This window comes from Oncorhynchus mykiss, chromosome 3, assembly GCF_057628025.1.
Source record: "Oncorhynchus mykiss isolate SJ-2025 chromosome 3, ASM5762802v1, whole genome shotgun sequence".
NCBI lineage: Eukaryota > Metazoa > Chordata > Actinopteri > Salmoniformes > Salmonidae > Oncorhynchus > Oncorhynchus mykiss.
Genome location: NC_143024.1, coordinates 50,689,701 through 50,713,095, shown reverse-complemented (window position 1 = coordinate 50,713,095; position 23,395 = coordinate 50,689,701). Strand labels below are relative to the sequence as shown.

Here is a 23,395-nt window from a genome sequence, read left to right as displayed (position 1 = left end):
GAGTGGTTTCATTTCAAGCTTAATTGTACTGTTCGCTAGCTAACGTTAGCTGGCTGGCTCCCAAGCTGAGCCATTTGCTTTTCTAGTTAGAGCCTAATGTAAGCTAGCTAACGTTGAACCTGGTTGGTTAGCTCCCATCATTTTGGCATTGTTGGCACTTTGTTCATTGTTGTTTAACTAGCTAATGTTTGCTAGCTGGCTCATTCGCTAACGTGACGTGTTTGATCTTAAATGTTGTTTCCCTAGCTAGCTATATGTCTTAAGCTAAAGTGTACTGTTAGCTAGCTAGTTAACATTAGCTGGCTGGCTCCCTAGCTGACGTTATTTGTTTCCAAGAGCCGGTTGCTTATTTAGTTAGAGCCAAATGTTAGCTAGCTAACATTGAACCTGGTTGGTTAGCTTCCAGGACTGTGGCATTGTAGCTGGCTGGCTCGTTAGCTAAAGTTACGTGATGTGTGTACAACAACCGTTGAATATTGCTGTGTCATTAAACGTCTGCAAAAAAGAGTAATGCAATTGTTGCCAGCAGAGCTGGTTAGACTGTTTTCATGTTATCCAGAGGTAACTACATCATTGGCCAGAGCCTCAAGTGTGTGGTCAGAGAGCGCTCCGAGATCGGTGGGGCTAAAGCTTAAGATGGTGTGAACAATGCTGAATGGGTGTAAACAAAAGAGCTCTTCACTAGATACCAAAACATTCAAATGCGTTTTTCTCAAAAGTGAGATTACAGATTGAACAACTTTCAAAGCAGAATTACTTTCACATTGTTCCTCAAATGCAGTGTATGATATACCATTTTGTAGCTCTGAGTCTCTACTTTAATCCAATGTAAAAAACACAAATTCAAGTTTTGCTATGTAAGACCGAATCCAGGTGGTGAGTCACAATAAAGTCTTCAATAAAGACCTAAAGGTCACAATAAAGTCTTCAATAAAGACCTAAAGGTCAAGACCGAGTCTGAGTCTCTTACATGGATAGGCAGACCATTGTAGGAGCAAGCCGATGTAATGCTTTGTTGGTTAGCAGTAAAACCTTGAAACCAGCCCTAGCCTTAACAGGAAACCCGTGTAGAGGCTAGCACTGGAGTAAAAAAACATTTTTTTGGGGGGGTTCTAGTCAAGATTTTAGCAGCAGTGTTTAGCACTAACTGAAGTTTATTTAGTGCTTTATTCAATTAGTCTAATCTAGACGTGACAAAAGCATGGATTAGTTTTTCTGCATCATTTTTGACAAACATTTTCAGATTTTTGCAATGTTATGAAGATGGAAAAAATATGTTAAAATGTTATGTTCCTCAGAGTACCAGTCAAATGTTTGGACACACCTACTCATTCAAGGGTTTTTCTTTATTTTCAAAACTAACAAATGCCACATATCATGTAGTAACCAAAAAAGTGTTCTCTATATAAATATATTTGAGATTCTTCAAAGTTACCACCCTTTGCCTTGATGACAGCTTTGCACACTTGGCATTCTCTCAACCAGCTTCACCTGGAATGCTTTTCCAACAGTCTTGAAGGAGTTCCCACATATGCTGAGCACTTGTTGGCTGCTTTTCCTTCACTATGCAGTCGAACTCATCCCAAACCATCTCAATTGGGTTCTAAATAAATCACAGCCAGTGTCACCAGCTAAGCACCATCAAACCTCCTCCATGCTTCACGGTGGGAACCACACATGCAGAGATCATATGTTAACCTACTCTGCATCTCACAAAGACACAATGGTTGGAACCAAAAATCTCATCAGACCAAAACACAGATTTCCACCAGTTTAATGTCCATTGCTCATGTTTCTTGGCACAAGCAAGTCTCTTCTTCTTATTGGTGTCCTTTAGTAGTGGTTTCTTTGCAGCAATTTGACCATGAAGGCCTTATTCATGCAGTCTCCTCTGAACTGTTGATATTGAGATGCGTCTGTGACTTGAACTCTGTGAAGCATTTATTTGGGCTGCAATCTGAGGTGCAGTTAACTCAAATGAATATATCCTCTGCAGCAGAGGTAACTATGGGTCTATCTGTGGCGGTCCTCATGAGAGCCAGTTTCATCATACTGCTTGATGTTTTTTTGCGTCTGCACTTGAAGAAATTTTCCGGATTGACTGACCTTCATGTCTTAACGTCTAGCATCGAGCAATCCCGTATCCGGGAGCGTAATCATAGCCTCAAGCTCATTACCATAACGCAACGTTTCCTATTCATGAAAATCGCAAATTAAATGAAATAAATATATTGAAACACAAGCTTAGCCTTTTGTTAACAACACTGTCATCTCAGATTTTCAAAATATGCTTTAACCAAAGCTACACAAGCATTTGTGTAAGAGTTTTGATAGCCTAGCATAGCATTCAGCAGGCAACATTTTCACAAAAACAAGAAAAGCATTCAAATAAAATCATTAACCTTTGGGTTTCGCCTGTAACATCAGTTCTGTGGCACTCACAGACAATATCTTTGCAGTTTTGGAAACGTCAGTGTTTTCTTTCCAAAGCTGTCAATTATATGCATAGTCGAGCATCTTTTCGTGACAAAATATCTTGTTTAAAACGGGAACGTTTTTCATCCAAAAATGTAAAGAGCGCCCCCTATATCGAAGAAGTTAAAGTAATGATGGACTGTCGTTTCTCTTTGCTTATTTGAGCTGTTCTTACCATAATATGGACTTGGTCTTTTACCAAATAGGGCTATCTTTTGTATACCAAACCTACCTTGTCACAACACAACTGATTGACAACTGATTGGCCCAAACACATTAAGAAGAAAAGAAATTCCACAAATGAACTTTTAACAAGGCACACCTGTTAATTGAAATTAATTCCAAGAGTGTGCCATGCTGTCATCAAGGCAAAGGGTGTCTACTTTGAAGAATCTCAAATATATCAGATATTTTGATGTAACACTTTTTTGGTTACTACATGATTCCAAATGTGTTGTTTCATAGTTTTGCTGTCTTCACAATTATTCTACATATGTAGAAAATAGTAAAAATAAAGAAATACCCTTGAATGAGTAGGTGTGTCCAAACTTTTGACTGGTACTGTATAAATATTTCCTGCGCTTTCTTTTGTATCCTAGATATAGGACAAACTCTTCAAAACGTTGTTTCTTTTGATTATATTTTGTAATTTTTTTGCCATTCATGAATGGTTTTCAATGCGTTTCTCTGGGCTATATTATTAAAAGCCAAATTCAATATTTTGTCATTTGATTTTAGTACTTTTTGGGGATACCTAAAGTGCTCCTAAAATAAATAGTCAAGTAAATTATCCATTCTACGACAGTCCTAAAACAAATACACATGTCAACTTAACTTGTAGAGGATGTCAGAAGATTTCAATCTGCTGGGACCTGACCTGTTTGGAAATGTGTTAATAGGATAATTCTTTATGACCCTATTTGTTGTTTTCAGCAAGTTAGCACTTATCAGTTCAATGACAAATACACATGTACAATTGAAATTCTGTGGATAATGTAAGATGGCAATACTCTCTGTAACATGACTGTATATAGAAAATAACACACATGAACATATGAAACGTGCACAACATATTCAGGTAAGTAATGTGGTGGAATGTATTTGTCTCTTGTTCTGTCCTGTAGTGGTGCTGATGGAGAATGGGGATGTCTATACGTTTGGCTACGGTCAGCATGGCCAGCTTGGACACGGAGACGTCAACTCAAGGTAACCACTGACATGCACGAATGCAAAAATGTTAAACATTTGGACACTAAAAAACAGTTCTAGATGTTCTGTTCAGATAATGAATAGGTGTTAATAGTGTAGGATAACAGTGTTTTCCACAAGTACATAGAGTAGCAACCCGTTGGGGCTTGCCTCTCATGGTTAGACATACAGTGCCTTGCGAAAGTATTCGGCCCCCTTGAACTTTGCGACCTTTTGCCACATTTCAGGCTTCAAACATAAAGATATAAAACTGTATTTTTTTGTGAAGAATCAACAACAAGTGGGACACAATCATGAAGTGGAACGACATTTATTGGATATTTCAAACTTTTTTAACAAATCAAAAACTGAAAAATTGGGCGTGCAAAATTATTCAGCCCCCTTAAGTTAATACTTTGTAGCGCCACCTTTTGCTGCGATTACAGCTGTAAGTCGCTTGGGGTATGTCTCTATCAGTTTTGCACATCGAGAGACTGACATTTTTTCCCATTCCTCCTTGCAAAACAGCTCGAGCTCAGTGAGGTTGGATGGAGAGCATTTGCGAACAGCAGTTTTCAGTTCTTTCCACAGATTCTCAATTGGATTCAGGTCTGGACTTTGACTTGGCCATTCTAACACCTGGATATGTTTATTTTTGAACCATTCCATTGTAGATTTTGCTTTATGTTTTGGATCATTGTCTTGTTGGAAGACAAATCTCCGTCCCAGTCTCAGGTCTTTTGCAGACTCCATCAGGTTTTCTTCCAGAATGGTCCTGTATTTGGCTCCATCCATCTTCCCATCAATTTTAACCATCTTCCCTGTCCCTGCTGAAGAAAAGCAGGCCCAAACCATGATGCTGCCACCACCATGTTTGACAGTGGGGATGGTGTGTTCAGCTGTGTTGCTTTTACGCCAAACATAACATTTTGCATTGTTGCCAAAAAGTTCAATTTTGGTTTCATCTGACCAGAGCACCTTCTTCCACATGTTTGGTGTGTCTCCCAGGTGGCTTGTGGCAAACTTTAAACAACACTTTTTATGGATATCTTTAAGAAATTGCTTTCTTCTTCTCTTCCATAAAGGCCAGATTTGTGCAATATACAACTGATTGTTGTCCTATGGACAGTCTCCCACCTCAGCTGTAGATCTCTGCAGTTCATCCAGAGTGATCATGGTTCTCTTGGCTGCATCACTGATCAGTCTTCTCCTTGTATGAGCTGAAAGTTTAGAGGGACGGCCAGGTCTTGGTAGATTTGCAGTGGTCTGATACTCCTTCCATTTCAATATTATCGCTTGCACAGTGCTTCTTGGGATGTTTAAAGCTTGGGAAATCTTTTTGTATCCAAATCCGGCTTTAAACTTCTTCACAACAGTATCTCGGACCTGCCTGGTGTGTTCCTTGTTCTTCATGATGCTCTCTGCGCTTTTAACGGACCTCTGAGACTATCACAGTGCAGGTGCATTTATACGGAGACTTGATTACACACAGGTGGATTGTATTTATCATCAGTAGTCATTTAGGTCAACATTGGATCATTCAGAGATCCTCACTGAACTTCTGGAGAGAGTTTGCTGCACTGAAAGTAAAGGGGCTGAATAATTTTGCACGCCCAATTTTTCAGTTTTTGATTTGTTAAAAAAGTTTGAAATATCCAATAAATGTCGTTCCACTTCATGATTGTGTCCCACTTGTTGTTGATTCTTCACAAAAAAATACAGTTTTATATCTTTATGTTTGAAGCCTGAAATGTGGCAAAAGGTCGCAAAGTTCAAGGGGGCCGAATACTTTCGCAAGGCACTGTATTTACCTTAGGAATACTTTATCAAGTTTACCTCCCAGATTGGAAATATTTATAGTGGTAGACCCACATGCTCACACCCCCATCGCTAGTGCCTGCATTATTGTTTGCCACATGGCCTTAAATTATACCAATTTGTTTTTCTCGTTTGCCCATGCTATTTCAATATTTCAATAATAAATCATTTGATTTTTCAATTGTTAATGTTGGCGGATTGATTGATTTTGAAGTTAAGTACACTTGTTTGCAAAATGAGTGAGAAGACAATTATCCAGCCCATTGGGTATTCCGCTACACCGCCATATGCCATGTTTTGAAATATGCAGACTGACGGGTTAAAAGAACGTTAACCTCTAGCGACGAGCAATCCCGTATCCGGGAGCGTAATCATAGCCTCAAGCGCATTACCATAACGCATTGTTTCCTATTCATGAAAATCGCAAATGAAATAAATATATTCAAACACAAGCTTAGCGTTTTGTTAACAACACTGTCATCTCAGATTTTCTAAATATGCGTTACAGCCAACGCTAGACAAGCATTTGTGTAAGTTTAGCATGGCATAATGCTATGCTTAGGCTGTGCTGGCTGCAGGCAACATTTTCACAAAAATAAGAAAAGCAACCAAATTAAATAATTTACCTTTGAAGAACTTCAGATGCTTTCACTCAGGAGAGTCCCAGTTAGGTAGCAAATGTTCATCCTGCTTGGCTGAGAAATCGACAGAAAAATACTTAAACTATAACGCATTAGCATAACGCAACTTTTTCTATTCATGAAAATCACAAATGAAATAAATATATTGAAACACAAGCTTAGCCTTTTGTTAACATCACTGTCATCTCAGATTTTCAAAATATGCTTTTCAACCAAAGCTACATCAGCATTTGCGTAAGAGTATTGATAGCCTAGCATAGCATTAAGCCTAGCATTCAGCCGGCAACATTTTCACAAAAACAAGAAAAGCATTCAAATAAAATCATTTACCTTTGAAGAACTTCAGATTTCAATGACGAGACTCTCAGTTAGTTCATTTTTTCCAAAAATATTATTTGTGTTGGCGAAATAGCTCCGTTTTGTTCATCGCGTTTGGCTAAGAAGAAGACCGGAAAATGCAGTCACTACAACGCCAAACTTTTTTCCAAATTATCTCCATAATATCGACAGAAACATGGCAAACGTTGTTTAGAATCAATCCTCAAGGTGTTTTTCACATATCTATTCGATAATATATCAGTCGTGACAGTTGGTTTCTCATCAGAAGCAAACGGAAAAATACTGCAGCTGGAGATTACGCAATAATTGCAACGGAGGACACCAAGCGACCACCTGGTAGATGTAGTCTCTTATGGTCAATCTTCCAATGATATGCCTACAAATACGTCACAATGCTGTCGACACCTTGGGGAAGCGACAGAAAGCCTAAGCTCATTCATGGCCCATTCACAGCCATATAAGGAGTCATTGGCATGAGGCGGTTTCAAAAAATGCGGCACTTTCTGATTGGATTTTTATCTGGGTTTCGCCTGTAACATCAGTTCTGTGGCACTCAGACAATATCTTTGCAGTTTTGGAAACGTCAGTGTGTTTTCTTTCCAAAGCTGTCAATTATATGCATAGTCGAGCATCTTTTTGTGACAAAATATCTTGTTTAAAACGGGAATGTTTTTCATCCAAAAATTAAAATAGCGCCCCCTATATACAAGAAGTTAAGATTGTAATTCATTGAAACAGCCAGCTTTCTAGCTCCGCCCATAATTTATTGATTTTATAGCATTTCCAGAATGCATGGATTATTGAGTTAATGTTTGTTTTACACTTAAGGCATGACTCTTGCTGTTGTGCTGTAGAATTTGTGAATTTGGGCTCCTGTATAATACATTCTATACATTAGTTTATACTGGGTTACGCGTACATTTTCGTTAATTGTACTTTCATTAGTTATGCTCTAACATTCCCTCCATCTTGTTCCAACATTTTGTTAAGTCTTGGTTCAAATAGTTTATATTTCTTTCTAAGAGCTTGTTAGTTGGATATGCTCTCTGCAAGTTTTTGTATATCTTTATTTGGTAACACTTTACACCCAAAGTCCTAACACTATTTACAGTGCATGTATTCAGACCTCTTCGCTTTTTCCGCATTTTGTTACGTTAGCCTTATTCTAAAATTTATTAGAAAAAAAATCCTCATCAAACTGTTTCCTGTGATGATAAAGTGAAAACATATTTTTAGAATAAAAAATAAATAAAATATAAAAAGCCTGAAAGACCTTATTTACGTAAGAATTCAGACCCTTTGCTATGAAACTTGCAATTGAGCTCAGGTGCATCCTGTTTCCATTGATCATCCTTGAGATGTTTCTACAACTTGATTCGAGTCCACCTGTTTAAAATTAAATTGATTGGACATGATTTGGAAATACACCTGTCTGTATAAGGTCCCACAGTTGACAGTGCATTTCAGAGCAAAAACCAAGCCATGACGTTGAAGTAATTGTCCGTAGAGCTCCGATACAGGATTGTGTCCAGGCACAGATTTGGGGGAAGGGTATCAAACAGTATTTGCAGCATTGAAGGACCCCATGAACACAGTGGCCTCCATCATAGTTAAATGGAAGAAGATTGGAACCACCAAGACTCTTCCTAGAGCTGGTCTCCAGGCCAAATTGAGCAATCGGTTGAGAAGCACCTTGGTCAGGGAGGTGACCATGAACCCGATGGTCACTCTGAAAGAGCTCTGTAGTTTCTTTGTGGAGATGGTAGAACCTTCCAGAAGGACAATTATCTCAGCAGCCCCCCACCAATCAGGCCTTTATGCTAGAGTGGCCAGACAGAAGCCACTCCTCAGTAAAAGGCACATGACAGCCTGCTTGGAGTTTGCCAAAAGGCATCTAAAGGACTCTGGCCATGAGAAACAAGATTCTCTGGTCTGATGAAACAAAGATTGAACTCGGGCCTGAATGCCAATCATCACGTCTGGAGAAAACCTGGCACCATCCCTACGGTGAAGAATGGTATTGGCAGCATCGTGCTATGGGGATGTTTTTCAGCGGCAGGGACTGGGAGACTAGTCCGGATCGAGGGAAAGATGAACTGAGCAAAGTACAGAGAGATCCTTGAAGAGAACCTGCTCTAGAGCGCTCAGGACTTCAGACTGGGGCAAAGGTTCACCTTCCAAAAGGACAATGACCGTAAGCACACAGCCAAGACAATGCAGGAGTGGCTTCGGGACAAGTCTCTGAATCTCCTTGAATGGCCTAGCCAGAGCCAGAACCCGTTCGAACATCTCTGGAGAGACCTGAAAATAGCTGTGCAGTGACGCTCCCCATCCAACCTGACAGAGCTTGAGAGGATCTGCAGAGAACAATGGGAGAAACTCCCCAAATACAGGTTTGCCAAATGTGTAGCGTCATACTCAAGAAGACTCGAGGCTGTAATTGCTGCCAAAGATGCTTTAACAAAGTACTGAGTAAAGGCTTTGAATGCTTATGTAAATGTGATATTTCAGTTTTTTGGGGGGTAAATTTGCAAGAAATTCTAAATATATTTTTGCTTTGTCATTATAGGGTATTGTGTGTAGATTGATGAGGGAAAAAAAGCTATTTAATACATTTTAGAATAAAGTGGTAACGTAACAAAATGTGGAAAAAGTCTAGGGGTCTGATACTTTCCAAATGCACTCGAGGTTTTCCACGTCTTGTTACGTTACAGCCTTATTATAAAATGGATGAAATACATGTTTTTCCTCATCCACACAATACCTCATAATTACAAAGCGAAAACAAGTTTTACATTTTTTATTAGCAAATGTATTAAAAATAAAAAACATATCTTACTTACATAATTATTCAGCCCCTTTGCTATGAGACTTGAAATTGAGCTCAGCTGTATCCTGTTTCCATTGATCATCCTTGAAATGTTTCTACAACTTGATTGGAGTCTACCTGTTAAATTCAATTGGTTGGACATGATTTGGAAAGGCACACACCTGTCTATATACTGTACACAACATTGTCAAAAGTATGTGGACACGTTCTCGTTGAACATCTCATTCCAAAATCATGGGCAGTAATATGGAGTTGGTCCCCCCTTTGCTGCTTACAACAGCATCCAATCTTCTGGGAAGGCTTTCCACTAGATGGTAGAACATTGCGGCGGGGACTTGCTTCCATTCAGTCACGAGCATTAGTGAGATCGGCGCTGATGTTTGGCGATTTGGCCTGGCTCGAGGTCAGTGTTCCAATTCATCCCAAAGGTGTTGGATTGAGTTGAGGTCAAGGCCAGCCAAGTTTTTCCACACCGATCTCGACAAACCATTTATGTATGGACCTTGCTTTGTGCACGGGAGCATTGTCATGCTGAAACAACAAAGGGCCTTCCCCAAACTGAATGAATGTCATTGTATGCTGTAACGTTATGATTTCCTTTCACTGGAACTAAGGGGCCTAGCCCGAACCATGAAAAACAAGCCCAGACCATTATTCCTCCTCCACCAAACTGTACAGTTGTCACAAGGCATTAGGGAAGGCAGCATTCTCCTGGCATCCGCCAAACCCAGATTCATCCGTCGGACTGCCAGATGGTGAAGTGTGATTCATCACTCCAGAGAACGCGTTTCCACTGTTCCAGAGTCAAATGGCGGCGAGCTTTACACAACTACCACCGACGCTTGGCATTGCCCATGGTGATCCATGGATTTTGGTTGGGGCATTGCAGGATTGTGTGCAACTGCTAACCCATTCCATGAAGCTTCTGCCGAAAAGTTATTTTGCTGAAGTTGCTTCCAGGGGCCGTTTGGAACTCGGTAGTGAGTGTTGCAACCGAGGACTATTTTTATGCGCATCAGCACTAGGCAGTCCCGTTCGGTGAGCTTGTGTGGCCTACCACTTCACGGCTGAGCCGTTGTTGCACCTAGACACTTCCACTTAACAATAACAGCACCATTATAGATGGCGCCGGAGGAGATGGCTGCCGTTTTATGGATTCCTAACCCTGTGTTTTTTCACGTTATTTGTCCCATAATGTGTCTGCCACCGTCTCTTATTACTGAAAAGAGCTTCTGGATATCAGGACAGCGATTATTCTCCTCGTACTAGACAAATATTTTTTTCTTTAACGAGTCGAATGCAAAGTGTTTACTTCAGACACCCGACAAGGACCATATCCCTGTCATTTACATGAAGGAAAGACTGCGATATCGGGGATGTAGGTCGGGGTAGAGAATCTCATGATAAGCTGTTGACCACACTATTTACCAAGATAGTTTGAATCTATATTTTTCTTGGTTGTCTATTTACCACCACAAACCAATGCTGGCACTACGACTACACTCAACGAGCTGTATAAGGCCATTAGCAAACAAGAACATGCTCATCCAGAGGCGGTGCTCCTACTGGCCGGGGACTTTAATGCAGGGAAACTATAATCTATTTTACCTCACTTCTACCAGCATGTTACCTGTGCAACCAGAGGGGAGAACAACTCTACACCACCTTTACTCCACACACAGAGACGTATACAAAGCTCTCCCTCGCCCTCCATTTAGCAAATCTGACCATAACTCTATCCTCCTGATTCCTGCTTCCAAGCGAAAACTAAAGCAGGAAGTACCAGTGACTTGACCAATACGGAAGTGGTCAGATGAAGCAGATGCTAAACGACAAGACTGTTTTGCTAGCTTAGACTGGAATATGTTCCGGGATTCTTATGATGAAATTGAGGAGTATTATCAAACCATCAAATTACACCGGCTCCGATGCTCGTCGGATGTTGCAGGGCTATTATGGACCACAAAGGGAAGCACAGCCGCGAGCTGCCCAGTGACACGAGCCAACCAGATGAGCTAAATTACTTCTATGCTCGCGTCGAGGCAAGCGACACTGAAGCATGCATGAGACATCAGCTGTTCCGTACGACTGTGTGATTACGCTCTCCATAGCCAGTGTGAGTAAGACCGTTAAACATGTCGACATTCAGAAGTCTGCAGGGCCAGACTGATTACCAGGACGTGTATGCAAGCGCTGACCAACTGGCAAGTGTCTTCACTGACATTTTCAACCTCTCCCTAACAGAGTCTGTAGTAACAACATGTTTCAAGCAGACTTCCATAGTCCTTGTGCCCAAGAACACCAAGGTAATCTGCCTAAATGATTACCGCCCCGTAGCACTCACGTCTGTAGCCATGAAGTGCTTTGAAAGGCTGGTCATGGCTCACATCAACACCATTATCCCATAACCCCAAGACCTACTCCAATTTGCATACCGCCTCAACAGATCTACAGATGATGCAATCTATTGCACCTCAGTGCCCTTTCCTACCTGGACAAAGGGAACACCTTACTTGAGAATGCTATTCATTGACTACAGCTCAGTATCACATAACATCGCTCCCAATGGTGTGTTTCACGCTAATTTGTATTATGGGACAAACATTTGTGCGAAGCCTACTGCCTTGTGCACCTTGCTGCGCTTATAATATGTAGAAATAATAGTTTAGGCCTATCAACATTTTATGCTAAACGATCTGATCTGTTGCATAATCGTCATTGCTTTTTACTTTTTTGTGATGTATCCTAGGCCTACTGGTTGTATGAATTTGGCATCTATCGTCCCACCACTGTCCCAGAGTCTGTTTGGAATAGGCTATTTCTTTCTTGCACAGAACAAGCTGACCAATAGAATAGGTACACTTTTCTACTATGGGGGATAGTAGATAGACATTGGCTAGTGATTTTGCTGTTCGTTACTCATCTTGTTGGCTGAGGAAAGCGCACTGCTCGTGCGCTTCAACGAGCTTCTGCGTAGCCAGGTGCTAAAATAGAACTTGGTTCTATTTGTGAAGTTTAAAGCGCTGCAAACCCTGCATCTCCCATCCCCTCATTGGTTTTTAGGGGCATATACCCACATGGGTGATTGAAAGATGAACTGAGTTCATCTTGTGGTTGCCAACCGGTGGTTGCCAGCCGCCATATAAAGTCTGAAGAAGAAGCCTGAAGGAGTTGAGATTACTAGAAACAAACTCGGTTTACCCTTTTATCTGTGGATTAATTGAGTTGAGGACCTTGTGCATTTCAGGTAAAATAACAACCCAATTTTTATATCCCAGGAAAAAATTGCTATCAACAGCAAGCTAGCTAGCTAAATTGCCATAAATGTTTAATGCTTTTCGTCCTGTCCCCAAATTATTGTAGTTGGTTGAGTTATTTTTGATATTTCAACCTGCGTCCTGACCGCATCTGGTGTGGGTGGGCAAAATCAACATCAACGGACACACGCGCCCTGTATTGTCATCATGTTAGAATAGGGCTATGCTATATAAGTCTATATTTCTTCTCCTTTGCACAAAAAAAAATACATTTTATTTACACGTTTCATGCAATTCTACTACACTTTATGACCGAAGACATTTGCCTAATATTTTTTTTTATTCTACCAAAATTACATGGTAGCCTACTCTGCTGACACTGACAAACAGATCAATAAAAACAACGTTGTCTGATCCATATACAGTGGGGAGAACAAGTATTTGACACACTGCCGATTTTGCAGGTTTTCCTACTTACAAAGCATGTAGAGGTCTGTAATTTTTATCATAGGTACACTTCAACTGTGAGAGACGGAATCTAAAAAAAAAAAATCCAGAAAATCACATTGTATGATTTTTAAGTAATTCATTTTCATTTTATTGCATGACAAAATTATTTGATCACCTACCAACCAGTAATAATTCCGGCTCTCACAGACCTGTTAGTTTTTCTTTAAGAAGTTCTCCTGTTCTCCACTCATTACCTGTATTAACTGCACCTGTTTGAACTCGTTACCTGTAAATACTTGTTGTCCCCACTGTATTAGGCCTACGAAAAGGGGACACACAAATACAATATGATGTCCATCTAACCTGGAGGAGGAAATTATTGTCCAAAAACAAACAAAAGTGGCACTGACCCAAGACTGTGAATATGCACACTTACCGGGGATATGGCTGATGTTCTCAACCGGTGCTAATAAGAAGGCTACTTTTCATTCAATTAAGTTAATAATTCTGATAACTAAAACACAGATTGTATTATTTTGATTGCCTTCTCTTTACAGCAATAGCCATTTGTTTCCCAAACTATTTGCTGCGCGCTCTGCCCAAAATGCGGGCCTTTCCGACTGCAGACTTTGCCGTTTAAAACAATCAGCAGGTTTTATATTTTTATAAAACTTGTTTTAAAGCTGTTAATCCTCTGTGGTCAAATCATAATTTCTGGTGTAGTAGCATATTTTGAATGATTTGATTTATTTATGTATAGACAGGAGAAAGCTAATTAGGCTATATAATTTTGGCTAATTACTTTAAGGAAAGCTTAACTTCCACTGGACGTATTCTGACATCTTCAAATTACTCATCGGATGTTGGTAAGAATGATGCACACAGTTGCATCTGAGTTGCATGTTCTGTTCAAATGAATATTCATCAACTAAATGTGATTTCTGTCATTCTGAGAACCATGGGTGGATGCCCAGGTTACGCAACCAATGGTAATAAAATTTTAAAAAGTATTGCGATACTGGTATCATGACAACACTGGTCCCGTAATATTTAACCTAAGTTTGTTTGCGGGGGGGGGGGGGTGTAAAGGCTGTCCTTGAACCTGGGTAATTAATTATTTAATTACTCTGTGCCTTTGTAGGGGCTCTCCCACGCTGGTGCAGGCCCTCCCAGGTCCGAGTGTCCAGGTGACAGCTGGTAGTAACCACACAGCTGTGCTCCTCATGGACGGACAAGTCTTCACCTTCGGCAGCTTCTCGGTACGCCACGCAGCTGTTCTGGTCTATGCCCCTACTGTTTCGAGTTTAGATGTCTTTTTTTACACAATGTGATTTTTGTCACTTTTTTTCTTGATGAACTAAAACCATTTAATTGTATCTAACCCCAACCATAATCATTAATTTTCCTTATTGACCTTGTTGTAATGGTCACATCTTTGTTTTTCCTCAGAGTGCAATGTTACGTTAAAACGCAATGCCATACCAATACCATATTGTCTAAATCTATTATTTACTGAAGTCCATACACATTCTTATTGAATACATATAGATTAATATTGTGACCACAGAATGGGGATACTAACTTCTCTTCTTTGTCTTGTCTGATCCTGGTTGTTTTACCTATTGTTGAATGCAGTGATTTCTAAATCATTCTATATGAGATGACTGACACGACTAAATGACTGAAGTGTAATTTCTAAAATGTTATACACCTCTCCACAGAAAGGGCAGCTGGGTCGGCCAATCCTGGATATGCCCTACTGGAACGCCAAGCCTTCCCCCATGCCCAACATTGGCGCCAAGTATGGCCGCAAGGCCACCTGGATCGGGGCCAGTGGGGACCAGACCTTCCTGAGGATCGACGAGGCCCTAATCAACTCGCACGTCCTTGCTACCTCCGAGATCTTTGCCAGCAAACACATCATTGGTAAGTAGCACACCCTCTGCTCACTCAGGTCATAACCTGAACCTGAGATCAGGACTTGTATTCAAAAAGTGTCTCAAATTAGTAATGCTGATCTAGAAGTTTGGCCTTCTAGATCTTAATTAGAAGATTACATGGACGGGGGGGACCTGATCCTAGAATAGCACTGTTACTCGGAGACACTTTGTGAATATAGGCCCTGAGCGCATCTCAAACTTTCAAGCAAAACTCCCATTGACATAAATGTGTGATTCACATTCAAGTTAGGATTGGTTCTTTACTCAAATGTCTTTATGTAGAAATATCTTATTTTGTGTGAATATATTACACAAAATATATAGTATTTAGATTAAACAATGAACTATCTCATATGCCATTTTAGCTATCCTTTCTTAAAAATGTATCTCAACAAAAAACCGCATTAGCCTTTAAAGTGGAACTGACAGCATTTTAGCAACATTAAATCTTATTAAAATCTGTTCATATATAGGAAGAATATTACACTTTTGACAAGCGAGCACTTAGACATGTTCATTTTTACATTTTCATAAATTCTTAGTGTTTGGGAATTACTTATACTTAGGTATTTGTGAAGTTCTATAGCAATAGAGAAGGAAAGGGGCCATGCGTTAGGACAATTAATAGACACTGCAGTAATTAAAACCTAATAAAAACGTATGTCTCACACAAGACCGGAGTCTACTCAGACAGGTGCGCCTTAGTCAATCAGAGCTACAGTAGGCCTTTATGCAAACAAGCCATTTTCCACAAAGGACTTCCGTAATTCACTTTGAACTGGACTGTGTGTTTTCAGGCAGTATTAACAGTGTGACTTTAGGTCATTAGAACGCATTCGCCAAAAGCCACAAAATACACCGGAATGGATTTCTGCAAATATGTAAATACCACGGGAGTCCTCTTACATCTGGGAACTTTGCAGTCCAATTGATCAAACAACCATGAAGGAAGGCTCTCTCTCCCTCAGTTACGCACAACAACAAGATCAACAACTAATGCTAGCCAGAGCAAGATTACCTAAAATATAATGAAGGAACATTTGATATGAACTCAACTTATTCAGCTAGTTGACTGTCAAAAGTGCACAGATAAACCATGGGAAATTGTAGCCTACTCATCCTTCTGCAGCTTGCCTGCCAATGCATTCATTCTTGTCCCAACCAAGCACCCAAGCTAACTGGCTAAAGTTGTCTAGCTTGCTAGCCAGCTACTTTTTTAAAATGTATTTTTTTTTTAACCTTTATTAAACTTGGAAAATCAGTTTAGAACAAATTCTTATTTACATGGCGGCCTACCCCGGGCCAAACTCAGCCTATGGGACTCCCAATCACAGCCGGTTGTGATACAGCCTGGAATTTAATCATGGTCTGTAGTGACAGCTCTAGCACTGAGATGCAGTGCCTTAGACCGCTGTGCCACTCGGGAGCCCTCTTTCAGACACACATGAGAGAACACCTCACTCTGACCATTTTGCTCGCTGTAGCAGAGCTGGTTACATGTTATCTACATCGTTTGTGACGATTACTTTTTTTGCCTACGTTTACTGACACCTGTCATCTAATGGGTGTTACGCGTTTGTAAATTCATCAGTTATTCTGCGCTCTGCCACACTCAGATGAGAGTGCTCTGAAATCGGAGTAGATAGCCAGATTGAATTTGCAAACGCAAGAGATATGCTAACTGGATAACAGTCTAAATAAATGACACCTGTGTCTCTAGCTGTGTAATGCCACTGAAAACGATATGACGGGATAAAGTCAGTCACTCACCCACTCCTCCAATGACATTACATGACATCCTCCTAATAGCTAACTAACGTTAGGCTCCGTGCTTTTAGCTTGTAAAGTGTTGGTCCCATGTTTCATGAGCTTAAATAAAAGATCCCAGAGTATTTCTCCTTTGTCAAGATAATCCATTTACCTGAAGCTGATTAAACAGCATGATCATTACACAGGTGCACCTTGTGCTGGAGACAATAAGAGGTCACTCATTTTTGTCACACAACACACACAGAGCCACAGATGTCCCAAATTTTGAGGGAGTGTGCACTTGGCATGCTGACTGCAGGGTTGTCCACCAAAGCTGTTGCCAGAGAATTGAGTGTTAATTTCTCTACCATAAGCCGCCACCAACTTTGTTTTAGAGAATTTGGCAGTACGTCCAACCAGCCTCACAACCTCAGACCATGTGTAACCACTCCACCCTGCAGGATATACTAAGACCAGCCACCCGGACAGCTGATGAAACTGAGGAGTATTTCTTTGTTTTAAAGCCCTTTTGCAGAGAGAAACTCATTCTGATTGGCTGGGTCTGGCTCCCAAGTGGGTGGGCTTATGCCCTCCCAGGCCCACCCATGGCTGTGCCCCCTGCCCAGTCATTTGAAATCCATAGATTAGGGGCTAATTCATTTAACCCATTGATGGATTTGCCTATATGAATTGTAAATCGTTAAAGTGTTTGCATGTTGCATTTGTTTTCAGTATAGATACACTAGCTTATTAGCCACGTTATGAATGAATTGTTATCATTGCTCTCGCTAGTTTGATTTTATTGACATTCCCAGCCTTACGAACATTTGCCATTTTGTCTAAAATATTGAAACTGAAACAGTGCATCCCGAATGAAGGCTTCAAACAATTTACCAGGGACTACCAAGAAATGTATTGGTGAATTATATTAATCATGCAGTGAACTGCATTCATCTATTCTGCCAACAATGCCTTGGTGTACGGCATGGAATGTTGAGTCAAATAGAACTTATTTTTAAAAATCAGATCAAATTGTATTTGTCACATGCGCCGAATACAACAGACCTTACAATGAAATCTTACTTATAAGCTCTTAACCAACAATGCAGTTTTAAGAAACCCCCCCCAAAAAGTAAGAGATAATAACAATAGTGGGGCTATATACAGGAGGTACCGGTACAGAGTCTATGTGTTATTGTGTGGGGGGCACCGGTGTTGAGGTAATATGTACAGTTGAAGTCAGACGTTTTACCTCAGCCAAATACATTTAACCTCAATTTTTCACAAAGATTCCCTGTCTTAGGTCAGTTAGGATCACCACTTTATTTTTAGAATGTGAAATGTCAGAATAATAGTAAAGAGAGTGATTTATTTCAGCTTTTATTTCTTTCATTACATCCCAGTGGGTCAGAAGTTTACATACACTCAATTAGTATTTGGTAGCATTGCCTTGAAATTGTTTAACTTGGGTCAAACGTTACGGGTAGCCTTCCACAAGCTTCCCACAATAAGTTGGGTGAATTTTGGCCCATTCCTCCTGACAGAGCTGGTGTAACTGAGTCAGGTTTGTAGGCCTCCTTGCTCGCACACACTTAAACTGTAGTCTAGCTTTTTTATGGCGGTTTTGGAGCAGTGGCTTCTTCCTTGCTGAGCGGCCTTTCAGGTTATGTCGATATAGGACTTGTTTTACTGTGGATATAGATACTTTTGTACCTGTTTCCTCCAGCATCTTCACAAGGTCATTTGCTGTTGTTCTGGGATTTGCACTTTTCACACCAAAGTACGTTCATCTCTAGGAGACAGAACGTGTCTCCTTCCTTAGCGGTATGACGGCTGCGTGGTCCCATGGTTTTTATACTTGGGTACTATTGTTTTGTACAGATGAAAGTGGAACCTTCAGGCGTTTGGAAATTGCTCCGAAGGATGAACCAGACTTGTGGAGGTCTACAATGTCTTTTCTTAGGTCTTGACTGATTGCTTTTTATTTTCCCTTGATGTCAAGCAGAGGCACTGAGTTTGAAGGTAGGCCTTGAAATCCATCCACAGGAACACCTCCGATTGACTCAAATTATGTCAATTAGCCTATCAGAAGCTTCTAAAGCCATGACATAAATTTCTGGGATTTTCCATGCTGTTTAAAGGCACAGTCAACTTGGTGTATGTAAACTTCTGACCCATTGGAATTGTGATACAGTGAAATAATGTCTGTCTGCAAACAATTTTTTGAAAAATGACTTGTCATGCACAAAGTTCATCTCCTAACCAACTTGCCAAAACTATAGTTTGTTAACCTGTTTGGGATAGAGGGCAGTATTTTCACCTCCGGATGAAAATCGTGCCCAAAGTAAACTGCCTGCTACTCAGGCCCAGAAGCTAGGATATTAATATAATTGTTAGTTTTGAATAGATAACACTCGAAAGTTTCTAAAACTTAAAATGATGTCTGTAAGTATAACGTAACTTATTTGGCAGGCAAAACCCCGAAGACAGACCATTCAGGATTTTTTTTTTTTAATTCACTGTTTTCATTTGTTTTTCTATGGGAATCTATATTTCTGAGGCATCTGGTTGCAGTTCCTAGGGCTTCCACAAGATTTCAACAGTCTTTAGAAATTGGTTGTTTTTCTTCTGAGTAATTATGAAGTATGGCTGTTCAGACTAAGTGTCGAGTCTAGTGTACTGTTGTGTTTGGGGCGCGCGACATGGCCCTCGCTCCACTTTCATTTTATCCGCTATTGAACACGGTTTATTCCGTCTTAAATTTCAAAATACCTAAAGTTGAATTAGGAATGTTGTTGAAAACCACCAAAAACCCTGAAATCTCCAATGCTAACTATAACATTTTCCGCCAAGATGGAATTGCTGAAGGGGGCGGTGTTGCAATCTACTGCAAAGATAGCCTGCAGAGTTCTGTATTACTATCCAAGTCTGTAACCAAACAATTCAAGCTTCTACTTCTAAAAATTCACCTTTCCAAAAACAAGTCTCTCACTGTTGCCGCTTGCTATAGACCTCCTCCTGCCCCAGCTGTGCCCTCGATACCATATGTGAATTGATTGCTCCCCATCTATCTTCTGAGCTCGTGCTACTAGGTGACCTAAACTGGGACAGGCTTAACACCCCGGCCATCCTACAATCCAAGCTTGATGCCCTCAATCTCACACAAATTATCAATGAACCTACCAGGTACAACTCCAAATCCGTAAACCCGGGCACCCTCTTACATGTCATCCTAACTAACTCGCCCTCCAAATACACCTCTGCTGTTTTCAATCAAGATCTCAGCGATCACTGCCTCATTGCCTGCATCCGTAATGGGTCTGCGACCAAACGACCACCGCTCATCACTGTCAAACGCTCCCTGAAACACTTCTGCGAGCAGGCCTTTCTATTTGACCTGGCCCAGGTATCCTGGAATGACATTGACCTCACCCCGTCAGTAGATGATGCCTGGGTATTCTTTAACCAGTTGGATGGAGAATAAGACCACCTCCTCCCAGCTCTCCCAGCTGCCCACTATTCTGAGGCTAGGAAACACTGTCACTATCTAAATCCATTATAATTGAGAAATTCAATAAGCATACCCCGGTCAACTGCCCGGCACCCTCCACAGCAACCCACCAATGCCCCCACCATTTCTCCTTTACCCAAATCAAGATAGCCGATGTTCTGAAAGAGCTGCAAAATCTGGAACCCTACAAATCAGCCGGGCAAGACAATCTGGACCCTCTGTTTCTAAAATTATCTGCCGAAATTGTTGCAACCCCTATTACTAGCCTGTTCAACCTCTCTTTCGTATCATCTGAGATCGCCAAAGATTGGAAAGCTGCCGCGGTCATCCCCCTCTTCAAAGGGTGTGACACTCTAGCCCCAAACTGCTACAGAGCTATATCTATCTTTCTAAGGTCTTCGAAAGCCAAGTTAACAAACAGATTACCGACCATTTCGAATCCCACTGTACCTTCTCCGCTATGCAGTCTGGTTTCAGAGCTGGTCATGGGTGCACCTCAGCAACACTCAAGGTACTAAACAACATCATAACCTCCATCGATTAGAGACATTACTGTGCAGCCGTATTCATCGGCCTGGCCAAGGCTTTCGACTCTGTCAATCACCACATTCTTATTGGCAAGCTCGACAGCCTTGGTTTCACAAATGATTGCCTCGCCTGGTTCACTAATTATTTCTCAGATAGAGTTCAGTGTGTCAAATCGGAGGGCCTGTTGTCCGGACCTCTGGCAGTCTCTATGGGGGTGCCACAGTGTTCAACCCTCGGGCTGACTCTCTTCTCTGTATACATCAATGTTGTTGCTCTTGCTGCTGGTGATTATCTGGTACACCTCTACGCAGACGCCACCATTCTGTATACTTCTGGCCCCTCGTAGAAGAGGGTGGGGTTGAGGCAATGCAAATAGTCTGTTTTGCCATTTGATTAGCTGTTCAGGAGTCTTATGGCTTTGGGGTAGAAGCTGTTTAGAAACCTTTTGGACCTAGACTTGGCGCTCCGGTACCGCTTGCCGTGTGGTAGCAAAGACAACAGTCTATGTCTAGGGTGGCTGGAGTCTGACAATTTTTAGGGCCTTCCTCTGACACCTGGTATAGAGGTCCTGGATGGCAGGAACCTTGGCCACGGTGATGTACTGGGCTGCACGCACTACCCTCTGTAGTGCCTTGCGGTCATAGGCCGGGCATTTGCCATACCAGGCAGTGATGCAACCCGTCAGGATGCTCTCGAAGGTGCAGCTGTAAAATATTTTTATCTGAGGACCCATGCCAAATCTTTTGTCTCCTGAGGGGGAATAGGTTTTGCTGTGTCCTCTTCACGACTGTCTTGGTGTGCTTGAACCATGTTAGTTTGGTGATGTGGACACCAAGGAACTTGATACTTTCAACTTGCTCCTCTACAGCCTCGTCAATGAGAAACCTCTTATGAAGTTGGTTTTGTAGCATCAACTGGGAATTTTATCTTTTTGACTGATATATATGATTGTTTCATAACTGCAAAGTAGCTCTAATGCTGTCAGTTCCACTTTAAAGGTCCAATGCAGCAGTTGTTATTTCAATATTAAATCATTTCTGGGCAACAATTAAGTACCTTACAGTGATTGTTTTCAATTAAAATGCTCAAAAAGTAACAATAAATGCTTCATAGCGAAGAGCAATTTCTCAAGCGAAGATTTAGCTAGGACTGTCTAGGAGTGGTCTGAGTGGGGAGGGGAAAACTGGCTCTTATTGGCAGAGAGGTTTAAATCTTCTTTCTTAATGGACTATTAACTAATTCACCGCCTGCTGATTGTCACCAGGCATACAAAAACTCCATCCCACCAAAACAGGCACAAATTTCAGCCTATCTTTTCAAACTGCTCTTACAACTTAAAGGGCATTATCATTTCACAATTTTAATTCTAACCTCATAATGTATATAAAACACAGGTAAATCACGTTTTTGACTGCACTGTGCTTTTAATTAACCTCTCTTCTCTGTGTCCGTACCAGGCTTAGTCCCCACCTCAGTGTCGGAGCCCCCCCCCTTTAAATGCCTGCTGATCAACAAGCTGGATGGCAGCTGCCGCACCTTCAATGACTCAGAGCAGGAGGACCTGCAGGGCTTCGGCCTCTGTCTTGACCCAGTCTACGACGTCATTTGGAGGTCACTCATTCTCTTTCTCTTTATTTCAATTTTTATCTCTTTCTCTCTATCCCTCCCTATTTCCTGTTCTTCTGAGTTTAGCTGTGTCTCATAGAACATCGTTTTCTATAAATAGGGTGCACTATTAATGTTTTCACACTAACGAGCAGAAACTGGTTACAGATCCTCCATAATTGTTGGAACCATGCTGGAAAGGACAATAGGGAAATAAAAAGCAGAGTCAGATCAGTATGGTTTGGGTCAGTCCTGTGGAGTGAATCTAGCATTGGTGATGCTATGTGGGGAGTATGGTATCATTTCAGACTCACTCTCCTTTTAAATGTGACAGACAGGAAACTCAAAACCCATAGTCATAACCGCAGTGGTTTTAACGGTGTTATTTTTTCTACCACTGTTAAGAGTACTGGTGGTACGGAGGGAGTATCAGAGGTAGTTTGTTTGCTTTGCTTTTTGCAAAAAATCTTTACTGTTCTATTTCAAGTAGCTCTCTGTTCTTGATATGCCACGGCAAATGTGGAGAAAAGCAATAAGGCATTTATTTAACACATTAATACCCCTTGGTTCTAGCCTAGAGTTTGGTTTGCAAACATGGGGGTTTGTTAAAACCTTTCGGACCTCTGCAACAAAGTTGCAATTTACAAATGCAATCTCCCCTGTAGCCTAACATAGAGAGTGAAGAATGTCTTAACGAGGCAGCAGCTTCACTGAGCCAGCCAGGTGAATAATGCATCAGCATCATTATTATGAATATTTACAAATGTCAATTGAAAACCGCTAAAGCAAACCAAAATGCAGGTAGTTTGACTGATTGTGTTTGTTGTCCATGGCTAATAGCTAGCAATTGACAAGAATGCATAGCAGGACGCCTGCATAGCAACCATTCTTTGATTGCATAGCAAAGATGGAAAGAATACGAGTCACAATAGCAAGCAAATTTAGTTCCAGGTGCTGAAAAATACATTCCTATGTTTTTTGGTTTTCATTGTTTTGAGATTGACATTAATCTACAGGATAGAGAGTTTATAATTTTAAACACTACCAGTCAAAAGTTTGGACAC

General features: G+C 41.0%; 1 protein-coding gene across 41 annotated transcripts in view; it reads left to right on the top strand.

Annotated features, from left to right (window-relative positions):
• The window catches only part of LOC110519948 (E3 ubiquitin-protein ligase MYCBP2), a 344,341-nt gene that overhangs the window by 147,871 nt on the left and 173,075 nt on the right, over positions 1-23,395 (top strand). For all 41 annotated transcript variants that reach the window (XR_016494672.1, XR_016494675.1, XR_016494673.1 and 38 more), the window contains 4 exons: positions 3,600-3,681; positions 14,140-14,257; positions 14,720-14,924; positions 22,184-22,337. Coding sequence is in view for 37 of the 41 variants with exons in the window: in XM_090229470.1 (XP_090085596.1) it covers positions 3,600-3,681; positions 14,140-14,257; positions 14,720-14,924; positions 22,184-22,337 (559 nt within the window). In the remaining 4 variants the exon portion in view is untranslated. The remainder of the gene's footprint in view (positions 1-3,599; positions 3,682-14,139; positions 14,258-14,719; positions 14,925-22,183; positions 22,338-23,395) is intronic.